The sequence below is a fragment of the Carettochelys insculpta genome, chromosome 4 (genome assembly GCF_033958435.1).
Source record: "Carettochelys insculpta isolate YL-2023 chromosome 4, ASM3395843v1, whole genome shotgun sequence".
In the NCBI taxonomy this organism is placed as follows: Eukaryota; Metazoa; Chordata; order Testudines; family Carettochelyidae; genus Carettochelys; species Carettochelys insculpta.
In genome coordinates, this window is record NC_134140.1 from 5,225,437 (window position 1) to 5,246,323 (window position 20,887).

The 20,887-nt window shown below is 42.4% G+C and overlaps 1 protein-coding gene across 4 annotated transcripts in view; it reads right to left on the reverse strand.

Moving 5' to 3' along the window:
* Positions 1-20,887, reverse strand: part of SFXN5 (sideroflexin 5) — a 208,032-nt gene that overhangs the window by 149,161 nt on the left and 37,984 nt on the right. For all 4 annotated transcript variants that reach the window (XM_074992204.1, XM_074992205.1, XM_074992208.1 and 1 more), the window contains exon 3: positions 2,221-2,298. In XM_074992204.1, the coding sequence (XP_074848305.1) occupies positions 2,221-2,298 (78 nt within the window). The remainder of the gene's footprint in view (positions 1-2,220; positions 2,299-20,887) is intronic.

Here is a 20,887-nt window from a genome sequence, read left to right on the forward strand (position 1 = left end):
CCTTAAATGTCCAACCTAAACCTCCCTGGCTGCCATTTAAGACCATTGCTTCTTGTCTTATCGTCAGAGGCATTTTTCTCCCTCCTCCTTGTAACAAGCTTTTAGATATTTGAAACCGGGTATGTTCCCTCTCAGCCTTCTCTTTGCCAGACTAAACAACCTCAGGTTTTACTCTTTCTTTATAGGACATGTTTTCTAGCCCTGTAATCATTTTCGTTGCTCTCCTATGGACCTTCACTGGTCATGGAGAGTTGGGTTTAGGGAACGCCGCACTTCTTGTGATAAAGCATTTAGACCTCTCAATTCCCTAATTTAGTCCTTCCAGAGCAAAGCTTCACCCTGTGCCTGAGAAGTATTGTCTATGTACAATAAATGATGGCAAGTGCCTTGGGACAGGATCCTGATTTTCCTGCACTGTATTTTTGTGTCATACTGAGTATGATAATAAAAATAGTAAAGCAGCTGTGTTGTCAAACAAGGATTCTTCACATCTCTCCTGTGTAGCTGGTAGCCATCAAGTACTGCTTCTTTCAACTTTTACCACTTCTGACATGCCAGCCTCAATTTGTTTTTCCAGTCTGTGCTGGTCGGTTGAAAGGGTTGGAAAAGGGACTCTGGCAAATAGAGGACACGGATGTAGTTCTACAATTAGACAAATGATGCAAAGAAGACTGGGAATAAAGCACAAAAGCCACATCTTTAAAGCCTGTGGTCGGTGAAGCATTTCGCTTTGAGGCTATGTCCACGCACCAGTACTCATAGGTTGCAGGAAATGCCACTTTCAAGGAGTATGCAGCTTTATTCATTCTGCGAAAGCTTCTGTGATGGCTGGTCTCCCTCAGAGAAGTACTTCTTCAAATTAACATGCTTTTTTCCAAGGGAGACTCCCCATAGGAGGCAGTGTGGGAATGGCTGCCCTGTTCAGAATTGGATATGTTACAGTCTATACCTTCTGCTGCAAATTGGCTTTGAGTGTACATGTGTGTGTGCGCGCCTCATTTTCATCCATCTCCTTTCAAGTATCACCAACCATCAGAGTGCCATGCTAAAAGCCTGAGTTCTCCAAGAAGCCAGGGGAAATCTGCAAACCAATGGCTCACAGGACTGGGAACTTTATACATAACACCTTAGATCTCTCTCACCCTGTAGAAACTCGTAACGAATGCAAATGGAAAAAAAAATTTGCAAAATCAGTAAAGGAATTGTTTAACCAAGGAGCTAGGGGAAAGCTGACAGGTGCACTCAGATGGGACAAAAAAAGCTGCCAGGGCTTTCAGTGAAGCAACAGTATCTCTGTACACAAAGAAAGGTGTGATATATGTCACACTTTCTCTACCACATCAGCAATGATCACAACACAGCTCCTCTAAGATAACACACAGATCTACCTCAGGGTGCAAGGATAGTTGAGTGATTAGCAAATTGGCCTTGTAAACCCATAGTTGTAAGCTCAATCCCTGAAAGAGCCTTTCAAGGACTCGGGGCAGGTTAGATCTAAAAAAAAAAAAACGGTCAGGGAGGGTGTTTGGTCCTGCTGTGAGTGCAGGGGACTGAACTTGATGACCTCCTGAGGTCTCTTCCAGCTCTACAGGATATGTATGTACAGCTACTCTTAAGGGAAAATTGACATGCTTGAGGTCAGTCTTCTAGGGTTCAATTCAGTGCACCTATTGGGAAGGTGCTAAATTGAACTGTCATGGCACTACTGTCAACTCGGGTCAGGGAGGTTAATGGGAGAGTTCTTCCTGTTGACCTCCTGCTGTGTGGACAGCAGCAAAAATCAATGTTAGATATGTAAATCTGATAGCTGGATTTGCGTATCTAAAAATCGATTTTACCTCATAGTGTAGATCTGGCCTAAGAGACATAACGGGAAGCCTGACGCCACCATTGCTTCCCTTCTAACTTTCCAGAATACAGTTTTCATTCCCTTAGGCCAGGTCCACAATAGGAGGTAAAATGTATTTCAGATATGTAAATCCAGGGTTAAATTCAAGCAAAATAACAGCACAGAACACTGACAGCCAGGGCTGGGGGCTGTAAACAAACTTTATGAGGCCATGAGAAACTTGGCCACACCCATGACAAATGGTCCTCCAGCTAACTAAAACGCCAGATGACGGATGTTGCCAGAGGAGAGTGCATTGGATTAGAGAGATTCAACCTGTAATTCTCCATGCAGAAGTAGGAATCCAGTAAACAATTGCTTGTACGTGTTACCTCTTTGTTCGTGACTCCAGGCGGTAAAGTCCCATGTTTATAATCCTCTAGCAACTGCACAGCTTCCTTAAGACGACTCTGTAAATACATAAAACAATAAAGCATGTTCTGCACTGACCACATTAGACCTAAGGCTGTGACTCTAGGTTACAGGAGCACACACAAGTCTTAAAACACACTTCTTTATGTAGGCCTTAGTATATGCATCTTTTTATATATACACACATATTTAGCACATGTATCTGCAATTGACTTATATTATCCACTTCTTGAGGCAGGGACTGTCTTCCTCGTTGTACAAGTAACGAACATCACATAATAATTACGCAGGATAGAAAAAAGAACAAATAATGCTGGCATAAATAGTATCAGAATACTGGTCAACTGGTGTCTTCTTGGTGTGATGAAGCTGATTTACTATATCATGAAGGATGCTGGAGTCATAATTCAGCTAGAGAAATATATTTTTGAAAGCAAAATGACATATGCAGGTGCAATGGACAGCACATTTACAGGGAATCAATTCATTCGCTGTATCAAATCCTAAATACCATCAGAAGTCAAAAGAAGCTTTGCCTACGTAGGGACAACAAAACTGAAAAATATAAAATGAGTCTAAATACTATGTAAATTCAAGCCTTCAAGAACTGTACTAAGAGGTGCTAGCATAGATACTTACACCTCTTCCATTAAAGGAAACATGCATGTGTGCATGCGCGCGCACGCACACACTGTGATCACCTGTGAAAAATCAGTATCTATCAACAATTATTAAACAACATGTTTGATTCTAATCTCAGCTACATCAGTGTGGAGTAGAATAACTCCACTGAAGTCAGTGCAGTTTCTTGTCTCAAACTGGGCGTACCTTCACTGAAATCAATGCAGTTACTCTGCTTCACACCAACATAAAGGAGGTCAGAAGCAAGCCCCATATATCTGAGATACAACAATATTTTCACTTACTTCAGAACTGATTTAACTGTGCTATCTCAGGTACCAACATGTGCAAAGGTTGGTACAGGCTGCACCTATCAAAACCTCTCTTGTCTGGCAATATCTGGATGTTCCAGGACGAGAGAGTACCGGTTTGGGGGCTACTGAGAGCCTGCAAGCCTGAGAGCCTGCAAGTGTGGTCGCTGCCAGAATGGCAGCCAACAGCCCAGCTGGAGCCACAGCCAGGCCCCGGCCTGCCCCATGGCAGCACAGAGACGAGAGCCAGAACCCTTGCCTCCCCAAGGCAGCAGAGGCTGGGCGCTGGAGCTCACCGCCTTCTCTGCAGGACCAGGGGACGGACATGGAGCGTCCTGTCTGCCCCACGCTACACGTGAGGCAGGCAAGAGCCCCAGAGGAGCCATTGAGGAGCTTGGGCTGGGGCCGGAGTTCTAAGGAGGGAGGCTGGAGGGTAGGGATGCAAAAGCCCTGGGAGCAAGGCCACATGGTAGCAGAATCCCTGGATCGCCCCTGGTCCAGCAAATTCTCTTAATTGGAACCCATCGGGTCCTGACCATGCTGGACCTGGGATGTGCAACCTGTATTTTAATGATGACCATAATATACATATTTGAGCTCAATTTTTAGAACCAGTGTTGACACCATTCTGATCCCACTGAAATTAATGAGATCAGAATTAGGCGAGAACTGAGAACTTTTGAAAATCTCATCCATTATACAAACAAACTCAGGAATAAGCAACTTCATCACTTTGCACTAAAGGCAGCTTTAAATATCACATGCATTCAAATTATCACAGGTGGACATTCACGTATTGCTGAATCAAAAAGTCCCATTTGTTTCCAGAATATATAATGATAGTTAAAGGGGAAGGGTGATCTTGCAATTAAACACTGGACTGAGACTCACAGGCCAATTCTTTTGATGTTTGTAATAAAAAGTGGGACATAATCTCCATTCAATTAGTTCAAACTGCAGAAGAACAAGTCAGGCTGTAAAGGCTGGTGCGGGGTGGGTGAGGGGAGGACACTGCTTATCCGATGCCCTGCCAAACCTGCAGTGAGGTTGCAAAAATGTTAATGGACTAGGGAAACATTTTACATTTATTTAAAAACAGAAAGACAATTCAGATTTATTTACCTGGTGACAGACTGCCTGCAGGAATGTTCATGTTTTTAAATGCTACAGTCTAGCTTGTTTAGTTTAACACTCCTGCACTACTGGTTACAACTATTATTTCAAGATAGGAAGATTATAATCAAATTTCATCTTGTTAAAAAAATTCCTATTTATAAAGCATCCCTAGGCACTTATGGCCCTTACCACTGCATCATAGATCCTCACAAACATTAATAACCTAGTCCTTCCAAAAATTAAGCAAAGTATCATTACAGCCGAACTTATTCTTCTATAAACTGGGCTAATTGCTGGCAGATTATTAGCTCCTTTTTGTTGCAAACATCAAAGCATACTTTGTTGTTTTCTTGGAAATGCCCGCAGTTAGGCCAACCTGAAATTAGCTATAAATGAATGACTAGTGCTTTTCAAGCATTCGGTATTTAAAAGCATTAATGAAAAAGCAGCAGTCCCAGCATTCTACAGAGCAAATGTGCTGTGGATGGATTTGTGCCCATTTTTGCATAGACTAACCTAATTCCATGTATATTCACATATTTCTGGCCCTGTATTACATTTCGTATTGGCTTGAATTAGCCCTAATTCACCACAAGTGTAAAAAGTGAATAGCCTTTGCAAAGACACCTAATGAAGCTTAACTTCAGGAGACGTGAAGAAGGAAAGAATTCAAGAAACATTAAAACAGCCTTAAGGAAATGTGAACATTAGAATAAGCTTCTTCTCTTCAAGCTCTGCAGTGGAGACCAGTCAGAGTTACAGCTAATTGTTTTTCTATCCCCTCTCTAGATGTGCCTGAGTGCGTCCTACAGGTGATAAACTGCTTCTTGTGGGTTTGAGTCACCGGATTCGCCCACTCATACAACCCAGTTTGCAGATCCTAGTACACATCCCAGCAAGTCCAGCTTCACTTCAGTACCAGCAGTTTTGCCCTTCAGGAACTGTGACCAGTGATATATCCATAGGGACCATGCAGCCTTGTCAAAACAAAGTATTGTTTGTTCTTAACAGTAGGAGCACCAAACAGCACAAGAGAGCAAATATTTTAAACCACAAAAATAGGCTAAACACAAGCCTCTCTACATAGAGCTTGTAATTCCCTCCCCTGTCCCACCCTCCTCTCTCGGCAGCATTAGGCAGGTACCCCCACCTTTTTCAGATTCCTGACACAGAGACCTGTTCCCTGAATAGCCCCAGCAACTAACCCTGCTTTCTCTAAATAGTAAGAGTCCCTCTCTTGAGTGTCCTTTTGATCTTAAGCCCCCCGCTCTGGGCAAAGTAAGCCTTTTCAATCTGCTGGAGTCACAGCAGGAAGTCCTTCCTAATTATTAGCCCAGCCATTGTTCTTGCAATGGGCTTGGAGCACTTGATCCAGAAATTATTTTATTTCTAGTCTGTACCGAACAGCCTCGTTTGACTCATTCCCAGCAGTTAGACAGATCACAGCCCTTAAAGCAGTTGGACAATCATATAGCACAAGTAAATTAATATTGAGCAGCCTTCATGTCCTCCACTGTCACCCAAATGTTTTGTCTTCAAGATATATTTATTGAAGACAAACTTCATCAGACATATTACTTGGTAAATTCAAGTCTCTTTTCAGAAAGCAAGAGCCTAATCTGAAATCTCCATGCCGCCTACGCTCACTTTCTCTGGCATCAGAGGGGTTGTCGAGTTAGTCTGGATCTTCAAAAACAACAAGAAGTCCTGTGGCACCTTACAAACTAACAGATATTCTGGAGCATAAGCTTTCATGGGCAAAGACCCGCTTTGTCAGATGCATGAGACACTTTCTCTGGGAGGTTCCCTAATCACTCCGCACTTACAGCTGACCTAGGTTTGGCATGCTGACTCAACAAAGATACAATCCAGACATCTGAATTCACACTAAACTAGTTGCGTGTTCACACCATTTGTTGGGTGGGACTGGCATGTGTTGGGAACTCTGAGGGGGCAGAGGCACAAGTATTGGAAAGAAACACCACAATCTGCTTGAAAGACCATGGATTACTTTAGTAACCAGGCTCTGGACAACTGGAACAAGATATTTGAAAAAAATACTAAAACAATCCTCCTGGAATTACCTATGCTGAGATTTAAATTCTCACAATCTAGCAACTGTATGTTGTGAGTGAGAGGAAGAGAGGTTGTGCTCTTTCCTAGAAGGAAGTGGTTTTCTTTTAAAAATATACATAACAGTGGCTAGATACAACAATAGGCATCTGAAATGCTTATGAGTAAAGCTAGTGATATGTTCTGTGCTCAATGGCTATCACAGCCTCCACAACATTTATAGAGGGAAAAAAAGGACTGTACGCAACTCTTTGCGCTGCCATTCAAATAAACAACAAAAATTAACTCTTTAGCCTTTATGGTTCTCAGAATCATCTTCCTAACAGGACAACAAGGCAGTGTGTAATCTTCCTAATGCTTCCAACAGATTGTGCTTCCAGAGAGCATTCCTTCTTTTATAATAAAGTGGTTAGAAGTGACAGGAAAGCCATCAAGCCATATAATTAGGAAGGATAACAAGCTCTGTCAAAACTGGATCAAGTATAACAATGTTAGCAATAATCTTGTGTATGTTACTTGTTTATCTTATCTGACTATCTTATCTGAAGAGGAGTGACAGTTTGAATATATGCCTGCTAAACTGATGGCTGTGACTTCAGTCCTTGAAGGGGCCATTTAGAGATCTGGGGCAAAACATTTACTTTTATACACACACACACACACATTATATATATATATATATATATATATAAAAATAACGGATGGTGCTTGATCCCACCAAGAGAGCAGGGAACCAGGACTCCATGACCTCCTGAGGCCCCATCCAGTTCTATGACATGTGAATGAGTTTGATTTTTTTAAATTTAAAAAGGTAATTAATTTATATGAAAATATACACAGCCGCTTTTGGGAAGGAGGGAGATGGGGAGAGAGGAAGTGTGATAAAACTGACTTTTGCATTTTTTCTATGACAAAAAACTGATTTTTTCCAATTCACACACCCCAAGACACAAAAATTCTCCTAGTAATAAAGTAAAGAAATACTGAGATGAAATAAAGAACAGGAGACTCTGATATGACAATCCAGAAGTGAAAAGTCAAAAACAACTGAATGAACATTAAGTAAACATCCAGGGAAAAGAATCAATTTTCTCTACCAAACTTCACAAGAAACCAATATTGTCAGTTCAATATACCAGAGAATATACTTAGTAGCATTGAGTTTTAGGGAGTGGAGTTTTGCACTGAAATTTCCTAAATTGTACGCCTCGCAAATTATCTGCGTAGAACAGCATGTAACTTTGAATGAAAGTCTATAGTAAATAAATGAATGGATCTGTGTTCTATTTTTTTCCTCTTCTGATGAAACTTTAGTAGTTACTATAACAACCCTGGCTAGCTCTCATCTTGTAGCACACAGAAACAAAAAAGCCCAATTTTTGCTTTTAAACTTGCAGTCTCCTTAAATGTCTCCTTTTGGCTCAGCAAGCAAAAACATAAATAAGGTTTTGTGAAAGGAAAGAGCCTCGGAAGAAAATTGCTGAGGGCTGCAAACGATTATAAAAAGCTTCAACAAAATTTACAAATGTTATAACAAACAAAAATGTGGATCATAACGATCGCACTACGAATAGTAAAGGCACTTGGTTTAGAATCGTTCAGATTGTTTTAATAAAACATTAACTGCCCCCCAAACTTTCCTAATACAGGTTGAACCTCTCTAGTCAGGTACTCTCTTGTCCGGCAACATCCACAATCAAGCATGATTTTAGTTAGCTGGACGGCCACTTATCATGGGCACAGCCAAGTTTCCTGCAGTCCCATCAAGTTTGTTACAGCCACCACTCCTGACTCTCTGTGTGCTGTGCTGTTATTTAGCTGTGATTTACCCCAATGTCTCCTCCGAGCCCAGCAAGCAGCGGAAGTGTAGGTAATGCTGCTAGAAAACATTGACCTCCTGACGTCCGGCAAATTCTCTCATCCGGCACCGGTCACGTCCCGAGGGTGCCAGACTAGAAAGGGTCAGCCTGTACAGATTTGAGATTAACCATCAGTGCCTCACACTTCCAGAATGTTGAATGCACCTTCTTTAAACATTCTAAACCCAGGAACAGAGCCATCCTGCCCACAGAGCAAACTGGGGTAGCAGCCCCGCGCCCTGCACTTTTGGGGCCCCACAGTGGCTACCCCACCCATCCTAAAGACAGGTGGATTCCTGGGGCCGAGGGTCAGGTGGCAGGAGCAGTACTTGACGCACTGCGTTCTTGCTTTCTGCGGCAGCGGGAAATGAAGCAGTGCTCTGCTTCCTGTTGCTGCGAAGGAGCAAGGCACACTGGGCTGGGTGGCTGGCACAGCGCAGCACACCACAGCAGGACTAAGCAGGCTGCCACTCCTGCTGCCTGCATCATGAATGCAGGGTGGCAGGGGTGACCTTGCTGCCTCCACCATCTGGCCCTCTGCCCCAAGTAATCTGCAGGCCCCACTGTCGGGGGGGGGAGGTAAGGGAGCAAGGTGAGGTGGAAGAGACAGAGCCTGCAGTAAGGTGGGGGGTTGCCTGACCTGATGCCTGGGGCACTGGGGGGAGTTGCCCAGGCCCTGCCCCTCTGCTTGAGATGGCCCTGCCCAGGAAATGCAGAACTGTGGTACGCATCAGTCCAGTGATGCAACTTGTACCACTAATGACACCACTGATTCAGACGTGCCCTGAGGCCCGGCAATTCAAAAGGGTCTGGGGCTCCTAGCATCTGTTGCAGCAGCAGCATCTAGAGCCCCAGGCCCTTTAAATTGTCACTAAAGCGCCGTGCACTCTGGGCAGTGCTGAGGGCTGGCTGCCCCTGCCTCTTCCAGGAGTACAGAGCTGCTCCCCTTCCCCACCTTGCCCTGGGGCCTGGCGGCGCTGTTGACTCCCCTGCACTGACTCCAAGGTGGCATACCATCGTTATGGTGAGGTGATGTCACTACAGTTACAGTTGCACAAGGATTTTCACTTTATGGAGACCAAAAATAGCCTGCCAAAATGGTGTCCGCTGGTTTCAAGCAGAGGTGGGCAATTATTTTGAATGGAAAGCGTTCAAGGGCTGCACTTTTCTAGGACATTAATGGAGAAGGTGCAAGGTCTAGGATGGAGGTTGGGTGCAGAAAGGGGTGCCAGGTAAGGGACTGGGGTAGAGGAAGTGTGTGGGGTCTGAGAGCAGGTTTGGGTGCACGAGTGGATTCTGACCTGGGGAAGGGGCATAGGAGAAATGCAGGATCTGGGAGGGAGTTGTGAGCAGGCACAGGTGTGTAAAGAGGGGTTTGGGTTGTGACTTGGGACAGGGATGCAGGAGGTGGTGCAGAGGGGTTGGGTTGTGATCTGGAGCAGGAAGGGGTTGTATCCTGGGTCTGGGAGTTTGGGTGCAGGAGTAAGCCAGCAACCCAATGGAACCCTCAGGCAGATCTCCCAGCCTGCTGTGCCCACCAACCCCGCCCCGCCAGCTCAAAGCAGCCGGGAGCTGGGGCCGGCTTTTGCATCTCTGTGCAGTGAGTGCCATTGGGGTAGGGGGACTCCACGAGCTGCCTGCAACCACAAGCGTGGTCCAGGCTGCTCCCATTGGCCAGCTGCCAGCCAATGAGAGCTGTGAGGACTGGGGCAGCACACAGACACCCCTCCCCCTCTGGCCAGGGATGCATGCCAAGCAGACACACACACATTGGACTCAACAGCCAGTCACTTTGAGAAGCGTGTGGAAGCACATAGGCAGGGAACAGTGTTCCCTGTCAGCTGAGCGCTTGAGTGGCTGCCCAGGAGAGATTCAGGTGCCACCCAGCTGGTTAGCAGAGCACCCACAGCCACCAACATGTGTTTTTATGGGTGGTGCACATCTGCACCTGCCTTGGTGAACATAAAATGTATTCCACCCATGGAGGGAAAATACTTGTGGGAACACTGGCAGGGAGCCTACCCTAGGGTCCTGCTGGGTTACGGGAGATTGGTGACGCCAAGAATTGAGGTGGACCGGATCTGAATGTTTGGTGGGATGTATTTTGCCTGTCTCTGGTTTAGAGGATCGCTTTAAATGTTTATTGTGTGCTGCTTTGTCCTCTAGCAGTTTGTGGGCGGAAATATCATTTGAGGTTTGCTATGACTGCTGCTGGTTACTGGGGTCTTTCATCTTCCCTCTATTTAATTCAAACTATTTTCCAAACAAAAAGCAGTCAAGTAGCACTTTAACGACTAGCAAAATAGTTTATTAGGTGAGCTTTCGTGAGACAGACCCACTTCTTCAGACCATAGCCAGACCAGAACAGACTCAATATTTAAGGCACAGAGAACCAAAAACAGTAAGCAAGGAGGACAAAGCAGAAAAAGATAATCAAGGTGAGCAAATCAGAGAGCGGAGGGATGGGGGGGGAAGGTCAAGAATTAGATTGAGCCAGGTATGCAGACGAGCCCCTATAGTGACTCAGAAAGTTCCCATCAAGATTTAAACCATGTGTTAATGTGCCGAATTTGAATATAAAAGCCAGCTCGTCTGTTTCCCTTTCCAGAACGGTGCGATAATTCTTTTTCAAATTTGGCACATTAACACATGGTTTAAATCGTGATGGGAAATTTCTGAGTCACTATTGGGGCTCGTCTGCATATCTGGCTCAGTCTAATTCTTGACCTTCCCCCCCACCCCTCCACTCTCTGATTTGCTCACCTTGATTATCTTTTTCTGATTTGTCCTCCTTGCTTACCGTTTCTGGTTCTCTGTGCCTTAAATATTGAGTCTGTTCTGGTCTGGCTAAGGTCTGAAGAAGTGGGTCTGTCCCACAAAAGCTCACCTAATAAACTATTTTGCTAGCCTTTAAGTGCTACTTGGCTGCTTTTTGTTTTGATAACGTATAGACTAGCACGGCTTCCTCTCTGAATCTATTTTCCCTGACAGTACTTTCTAAATCTGTAAAGTAAAACCTGTGTATGCATGTGGATTGTACACAACTTTGAAATAACAGCTCTTAAACCAGAACATATGCTCTTAGAGCAAAAGTTCCAGAAGATGGCCTCTCCAGAACTGAGACAGAGAACAACCAATGTGTGTAACACATTCTCAGCAAGCTGTGAAGAGCAGGGCTCTTAACTCGCAGCATATGGCTGCTACTCAGGTTCACAAGACACAGCGTAGCACTTTGAGCTATCCACTTATTTAGCTGCCTGCAAACTACGGTTTGCAACAAAGCCCCAGTGCTGCTGCACTTACTCCAGTTTACTTTCTCTGGCTTGTCAGCTTGGATTGAGTCATGCTGTAGAGATAATTTTAACCTGGATGACAAGGGGTAGAAGGTGCTGAGATCAGTCTTCAGCGGGTAAAAGAAGTATAGGGAGGATCAGTCCTACAGTAAGCCTCAAAAAAAGTTACAGACCATATCATTTTGATGGTACACTGTTTGGAGGGGAAGAGGCCATATCTAGAGAGCTCCTTGTGACCTCAAATTTGGACTAGTAAGCAATTCTGGATTTCCAGAACATCTGGCAACTTTCATGACAGGCCAATCAAACATGCAGATGTCACATAAATTAGAAAAATTAGGTGTTAAACATTAAGCTAGTCGCAACCTTAACTACAATGGGCCTACTTCTCAACAAATATTCACTAAGGATTGGACAGCTCAAGAGATTGGCAATGGGATATGGTGCCTTTCAAGTCCCTGGTTCAGATTCACTACATTCCAGGAGTGACCAAAGACTGTTTGGCCAGCTAGGAATTGGACAAAAACTGAATGTCCACCTTACAAATGGACTTTCTTGATGTGTGTCACAGCAGAAAGGTTGAGGGCTCAATGGGTCACGGAATCTGAGCTGAAAGTGATACCCTCAAATCCAAATTGAGAAAATGTTGGCAATGCGTTATGCCAAGGACTAAACACATTGCTACTGCCTATGAGGTATCTATTTGGAGGATATTCAGAAGACTGCTGGATTATCAGACTGGTACTTTTTCATAAAATCATATCTGACCTTCTTGCTAGCACTTAATGGCAGCTGATTAAATCACGGCAAGAGTGAGGATTATGTAGACCATCCCTGACAGGTGTTTCTCTAACCTGATCCTAGAACTCCCCATTGATGGGATTGTAGAGTCTCTATAGTCAATGGATTCCACTGTTTAACCACCCTGACAGTTAGAAATGTCCAGTCTAACCCTCTTTTACTGAAACTTAAGCCCATTGCTTCATCTCTTATCCTCATGGGCTAAGGAGAATTTTCTCCCTCCTCTTTGTAACTAACTTATATTACTTAAAAACTCTTGTGTTCCCACTCAGTCATCTCTTCTCCAAACTAAACAAACCCAATTTTTATCAATCTTCCTTTATTATGCCATGTTATCTAGACCTTTAATCATTTTTGTTGTTGTTCTCTGGATTTTCTCTAATTTGTCCACAACCTTCCTGAAATGTGGCACCCAGAAATGGACACAACACTCCAATGAAGGCCTAATCAGAATGGAATAGAACAGAAGAATTACTTAAGTGTCTTGGTTTCAACACATCTGCTAATATCTCCCACAAGGACGTTTGCTTTTCTTGTAACAGTATTACACTCATCACTCATATTTAACTTGTCATCCGCTATGACCCCCCAATCCATTTCTGCAGCACTCCTTCCTAGACAGTCATGTCCCATTTTGTCAGTACAGGACTTTGCATTTGTCCATAATGAATTTCATCCTATTTTCTTAAGATCATTTCTCTAGTTTGTCTAGATTTTTTTGAATTTTAATCCTATCCTACCACCTCAGTGGTTTTCAACCATGGGTACACGTACCCCTGGAGATATACAGAGCTTTTCCAGAGGGTACGTCAATTCATCTTGATATTTGTCTAGTTAACAACAGGGTACATAAAAAGTACCAGCTAAGTCAGTACAAATTAAAATTTCATACAATGATTTGTTCTGTTCAATTCTGTATACTATACACTGAAGAGTTTATTTATATTTCAAATGATGTATCTTATAATTTTATGATAAAATTAGAGAGTAAGCCATTTTTAGTACCAATGACCCCTTTGTACTTTTATGTCTGATTTTGTAAGCAAGTGAGTTTTAAGTGACGTGAAATTTGGGGGTATGCAAGCCAGATCAGACTCCTGAAAGGGATACTGTAGTCTGGAGAAGTTGAGAACCACTTCTCCACAGCACTTGATAACATCCACCAACTTTATAAGAGTACTCTGCATGACACTGTCTAAGTAACTGATGAAGATATTTAACAGTACCAGACCCAGAACTGATCCCTGGAGATCCTACCTGATAAGCTCTTCTAGCCTGACTGTAAACCATATCTACTTTCTGGGAACAGTTTTCCAACCAATTCTGCACCCACCTTATAGTAGCTCCACTTCTGTATTTTTCTAGCCTGTTTATGAAGAGCATGTGAGACAGCATCAAAAGCCTTAATAAAGTCAAGGTACAGCAAATCTGCTGCTCCCCACCATCCACAAGGCTTGTTATCCCATCAAAGAAAGCTATTAAGCTGGTTCGACATGATTTGTTCTTGACAACTCCATGCTGACTCTTACTTTTCACACTGTTATCTTCTAGGTGTTTGCAAACTGATTGTTTAATTATTAGCTCCATTATCTTTCTGGGTGCTCATGTTAAGTTGATTGAGCTGTAATTCCCTGGGCTGTCCTTATTCCTACTTTATAAATTGGTACCATTTTGCCCATTTCCCAGTCCTCTGGAATTTGTTCGGTTTTCCATGACTTTTGAGATAATTGCTAATGACTCAAATATCTCCTCAGTTAGGTTTCTGAGTATTCTAGGATGTATTTCTTTTGGGCCTGGTGACATGGAGACATCTAACTTTTCTGAGTAATTTTTAACTTGTTCTTTCCCCTTTTTAGCATCTAATCCAACCTCATTTGTTCTCTTCATCATCATCTTCAATAACTGTGGATTCAGCTCCTGTTGGTGTCTGATGCATCTCTCACTATTTCCTTCCATCTTTCCCTGTCCAGGGCGAAGTGGCTTAGTTTCTGTAGACTAGCTCCGCACCAATCTACTGTATCATCTACCCATTTTCTGTGGGGTCTGCCTCTCCTATTTGAACTATCCGTTATGCCAGATACCAGGGTCCTGATTTTTTGTTCTTCATTCATTCTGTAGATATGCCCAAATAGTTGTAGCTTCCATTTTATAACCTTCTGCAGCAGGTTCTCTTTTGTCTGCATCTTTCTATATAATTCCTCATTAGTGACCTTCAGCATCCATCCTATTCTCAGAATCTTTCTGTAGCTCCTTTCGAACACCAATATTCTTCTTTTCGAATCTTTCGTTATCACTCATGTCTCACATCCATATAACATGCTGCTGAATACACACGTTTTCAAGATGCTCAGCTTCGTTCCTAAGCTAATCGCTTTGCTTTTCCAGATCTTATCCATCGCCTTCAAACTCACTCCTGCTTTCACTGTTCTAGTCGCTATTTCCTTCTTACAGTCCAGATCATACGTTATGTTGCTCCCCAGATATGTGAACTTCTCTACATTTTCCAGCTCAATATCATCAACACTGATCTTCCTTCCTATCTCCTTATCTCCAGATACCATTGTTTTTGTTTTATAGATGTTCATAATCAGTCCATACCACTTTCCTTCTTTGTTTAGCACCTGCATCGTTTTCACTAGCTTCTCCTCATCTTCCTCAATGATAACCATATCATCCGCGAACCTCAAGTTGTTAATTCTTTTCCCGTGTACATATATCCCTTCTATCTCTTCCTTGATCTTTTCCATCGCTCTCTCCAGATGTGCAACGTAGACACTTGGCGATATCGGATCTCCTTGTCTCGTACCACTACTTGTTTTAAACCAACTTCCCAACTCCCAGCATGTTCTCACCACTGCCTCCGCATTGTCACTGATAACCTTCAACAACCATATCAGTCTGCTATCCACTCCATATGACTCCAACACCGCCCAAGTCACTTTCTGATCTATATTGTCAAATGCCTTTTGAAAATCAACAAAGCAAGTGTATACTTTCTTGTTCTTGTGCATTTGCTCTGGCATTCAACATATTAGGCATCCAATCATTACTAATCTTTTTGGTGAAAATGGAAACAAAAAATTAATTTAACAATTCTGCTACAGTAAACTTTTTCATAGCTGGCATTTCAACATCTGGAACTCTCCAATAATCAGCAATTTAACTGTAAGTAAATTCTAGTTACATTTTCCATAAGTACAGTATAGTGAAAGTAAATACAAATAAAGGAAGCAAATTTACACAGTAAATCCTCAATTTCATGGGCTCCGATTTAACAGACTTCAGAAATAATGGATGCTGTCCGCCAGCCCTCACCTCCCCTAAATAAATGCCGTCTACTCACCAAAGCTGCCGCCACCACTGGAGCCAACAAAACCAGAGAAGCTGCAGCTGCGGCTGGGACTGCTGGGGCTGGAGGAGCTGCTGGGGCCACTGGGGCTGGAGGAGACGCCAGGGCCACCAGGGTCAGAGGAGATGCCAGAGCAAAGTGCACAAAAAGCCAGCTGCTGAGCACTCTCTCTCTCAAGCCTGACACATTCCTCCCAGGTCTCAGAGGGAGGGCTCCCTAGTGCACCTTGCTAGGTGCCTCCAGTCCTGCAGATTTGGATTTAATGACCTATTGGCATTCATGGACATTCCTTCCCCACATTAGTCTGTTAAATCAAGGGTTTACTGTATAAGTTTACAGCATACAATACTACTGCTGTTGGTAAATAAAGTACTTTGCATACAGTTTTGTTTCTTAACATCTAATCTCATTTTTATTTAGTGTTATGAATTGCAAGGTACACTTCTCTATTGTCCAGAATATTTACATATATAGCAACCTCCCGGTCCCAGAGCTGCCGGACATGAAAGAGTTTACTGTACTTCCACATTTTCAGTTATTAATCTTCCCCCTCACTGCGTAATGGACTTCCCCTGTCCTTGGTCCTCCTCTTGCTTCTAATGTATTAATAGAATGTCTTCCACTTACTCTTTATGTCTCTAGCTAGTTAACCTCCTTTAGTGCCTTGGTCTTTTTGCTTTTTCCCTATCTGCTTAGGAAATTTGTTTGTATTCATCCTTTGTAATTTGGTCTAATTTTCACTTTTTGTAGGACTCTTTTATTGAGTTTCAGGTCATTGAAGATCCCCTTCTTCTGTCAAGGTGTCCTCTTTCTATATTTCCTATATTTCATGTGCAGTGGGACAGTTTGCACTTGTACCTTTAATAATGTCTCTCTGAAAAGCTCCCAAGTAGCTTGCATTGTTTTTTCCCCTCACTTGCTTCTCATGGGATCCTACCTACCAACTCTTTAGCTGTATCTACATGAACACTTTCCTTTTGGAAGGGACATGTTAATGAGTGAGTTCGAAAGATGCTAATGAGGCACTTTCATGAGTATGCAGCACCTCATTAGCATAATGGCGGCCACAGTGATTCGAAAGTGCTGCTTTCAAATCGCACGCTGCTCATGGAGACGGGACCTTTCAAAAGGACCCCCCAGTCTTCGAAGCCCCTTTTTCCTAATACCAGATAGGAAGAAGGGGCTTTCAAAGACGAGGGAGTACTTTTGAAAGGTCCCGTCTCCATGAGCAGCGTGCGATTCAAAAGCCACACTTTTGAATCACTGCAGCCACCATTATGCTAATGAGACGCTGCATACTTATAGCAGCGCCTCATCAGCATCTTTCGAACTCTCTCATTATCATGCCCCTTCTGAAAGGAAGGGGCTTGTGTAGACACAGCTTTTGAGTTTGCTAAAGTTTCCTTCTTTAAATCCATTATCTTTGTTGTGCTATTTTCCCTCTCTACCATTCCTTAGAATCATGAATGCTATAATTTCAGGATCACTTTCACTTAACCTGCCTTTCACTTGCACATTCTCCATCAGTTCCTTCCTCTTTGTCAAAATTAAATATAAAAGTCTTTCCCCTAGTAGCTTTCTGCACCTTCTGAACTAAAACTGGTCTCCAATATATTCCAAGAACTGGTTGGATAATTTGTGCCCTCACCCTGATGTATTATGTTTCTGACAGATGTCTATGTATTTGAAATTCCCATCACCACTGAATCCTGTGTTTTGGACAATTTTGTTGGTTAAAGAAAGCTTCATCCACCTTTTTCCTGGTTAGATGGTCTGTAGTAGACTCCAGCCATGACATCCTTGTTTTTTTAACCCCTTCTATCCATCTCCAGAGACTTTCAACAAGTGTTAGCCCTATTATCATCTTACCATTGGTCCAAGTGTATACATTTTTAATATACAGGCTACATCTCCTCCCTTTTTTCCTGCCTGTCTTTCCTGAGCAAGAAATAGTTTTAACCTTAAAAAAAAGTTTGCTTCAGTGAATTTCATATTGACTTTATAGAAAGCATATTCAATAATCATTTGCTCGTGTTAATTTAGTGGCAAGTCAATGGACCAGCAACGTGTTAAAATACTGAAAAAACCCAATCACAATTATTTCATTTGTCAGAAGCACAACCGCCTCTCTTAGCCTTTTATGAGGCAAGTTTCAGATTTCACCTGCTAGGAGTACAAGATAAAGGTGTTCTAAGGGCTTAGGACAGCACCACAAACTCAACCTAGCCTAGCTGGATTTCCAGATCATTTTTTTGCCACTTATGCAATCCTGGGTAAAAATAATTAAATTATTATAGCTAATGATTCTGCTGATAATATGCAAGGCAGACTAGAACCCAGCTGACTCTACTGTATTAAGTCTCCAGGGAGAGAGAACAGCAACAAGAAACTTTCTGTCACCATAAGAGCACCTGTCATGAAACTAAAAAACAGACAGCAGATTCATGCATGGGATTGTGATTCCACTTTGGATGTAAGTGTGGGTGCTGTCTGAGAGGGTTCCAAATCATGAAGGATTCAGTCCTTAATAATGAAGCAGGCAAAGATACATCTTCTTTGTTCAGACAGATAAAAAACAGCACTTCTGAATGCAACCTGACTCTTAATTTTGATTTAACTTCTGCTTTATTATAAGCTTTCTAAATGAAAGACCTCTCCTGCAGTGTGTTAATAGTATGTCTAGGTTAATGTCATATGGAATAAGTTAGGCTTTTAAAAATATCTGCCGGTCCCCACTGCTTCCTCTTATGGGGCTTAATGACATAGTAATTTAAAGTATTATTCCAATCATTTTAATCTCAAAGTTTTCAGACAATAGGCTTGTTCCACATCAAGAGGTTTCCCATTCTCTCAACCACAAGGCTAGCTGGGCCTGACTTCAACAATGCAATGTTTTCTGCTTATTAAACAAGTTTGAAATTTGTTGCTGGAATAATTATTTTGTCAAAGAGTCAGTAGTGACATGTGTTAGCACACGGGAATTCCCCTGTCTTTAGGCCTTACGTGCAATGTTAACTAAGGGCTGAAGCTTAGACAGTTTGATAGATTCATTAAAGGTATGTAAAATAAGAGATTTTGGACAGGGCAGCATGGCCCAGTCAGCTAAACAGAGATATTGAGAATGGAGCCACTGGTTTGTTCATGTAAGGCACATGTGCTTGCTTTTCATCACTGTTCACTCATTTTAAATTTTAATTATATCATAATGTAATACCAATTACAGGCTGAACCTCTCTAATCTGGACCTCTCTCAATTGACAACATCTGTAATCCATCATAATTTTAGATAGCTAGATGACTACTTATCATGGGTGTGGCCAAGTTTCATGGAGTCCCATAAAGTTTGTTTACAGTCACCTGTCCAGGCTCTCAGTGTTCTGTGCTGCTATTTAGCTGTAATTTACCCCTAAATGTCTTCCAAGGGCCCGGTAAACAGAGAAAGCATTGGTAATGTACTAGACATTTTTTACTTCCTGTCGTCCAGCAAATTCTCGTTCAGTATCAGTCAGGTGCTGATGGTGCCGGACAAGAGAGGATCAAACTGTACCTATCTCACAGTGAGGATGAGCTAACATCTGAAGCACTCAAAGATGCAAGATACTCAAACATTAAAAATCTACATCCGAGTAAGGTATAGTCTCAATTTTGTAATGTTAAATATCAAAGCTGCAGCAATAATTGTCTTCAAAGCACCCTTCATTCTAACAAAGACAAAGCTCTTCATAAACTTCACCAATGGATTTCACAGAACTATGAGTCAAATTCATCCTTGATGCAATAGAGGGGATTCACTTTGCTGAATATCGAAGTACAGCCACCTCTGGGATGGAATGCTCCAAGTGCCTAGCAACACAAAACAGGTTTTGAAAGGAAGTGAAAAATAGCCAGCTGCAACTGTTGTGGAATTAATAATAACCTTCACAGTTCTCATTAGAAAGCTCATTTGTCCATTTCTTTCTGCTGATACTCGGCTCTTCCAAGACAAACAACAATCCATTTGCTCCTTGAGAAGAACCCTAGGCCTGAAAGATGTAGCCATCTGTCAGTAGGAAAGGGATTTCTGCATATGGCCATGTTTTATCTTTTACTCTTCCAGCCATTTCTAGATGTTATTCCCCATTTAGAATATAAAACAGAACAGAATGGCTTTTTATATTTACACACTAAATATTTCAGAGCAGTGAGTCAGACACAAATCATGAAGCAACCGCATAGACAAACAAAGCAGATTGTACGTGCTTAGGGGTTCTTTATGTAATCCCAGATAAAGGTTGAATGTCTCCAATCCGGCACACTCAGGACCTGACCAGTGCCAAACGAGAAAATTTGCCAGACTACAGGAGGTCAGTATTGCTTGCCTAGCAGCATTACCAACACTTCCACTGCTCACTGAGCTCTTAAAAGACATCTAGCGCTAAATTACAGCTAAAGAACAGCCAAGAACTCTGAGAGCCAAGACTGGTGGCTAGAAACAAACTTTATGGTACCATGGGAAACTTGGCCACACTCATGGTAAGTGCTCATCTAGCTAACTAAAATCATGCCAGATTACGGATATTGCTGGTTGAGAGAGTTCCAGAATAGAGAGGTTTAACCTGTATTAGCATCAGTTTTACTGAGAAAAAGATTAGCCAAGAGAAAAGGGTTAATGTGGACTGCTGAAGGCTCATGGGACCTTCAGTATAATTCTATCCAAAAAATTTCCCAATCTGGGAATTTGTTAAACTGTCCCTGAGAGGCTGTCATGACTTGATGGGATTAAGTCTAGAAAGGTGTCTGCAGAGGGAAATAATGTTTCATAAATTTAGCAGAATTCTTTGAGGATCTCAGTAATGTAGATAAAGGACAACCAGGTGACATAGTTTATATAAATTTCCTAACGACCTTTGAAAAGACCCCTTGTAAGAGTCTCCTAAAGGAGTTAAATATGCACGGAGTAGGGGAGAGGTAAATCAAGTACTATCACAGAGCAAAGCCGATTAGGAGGCAGAAAACAAAGAGAAGGAATGAATGGTTAATTTTAATCATGAAAAAAGTTAACAGGCTCACTGGTGCCTCAGCCCACCAAATGACAGTCCCAAGGGGTTCCTGATCTGTCACAATGCATATTAGAAGGAAAAATCTGAACTTCTAATATGTCTTACAGGACCGCAAATTCATTATATAATCCCTGGAAAAGAATCTACATGTTATTATATACACAT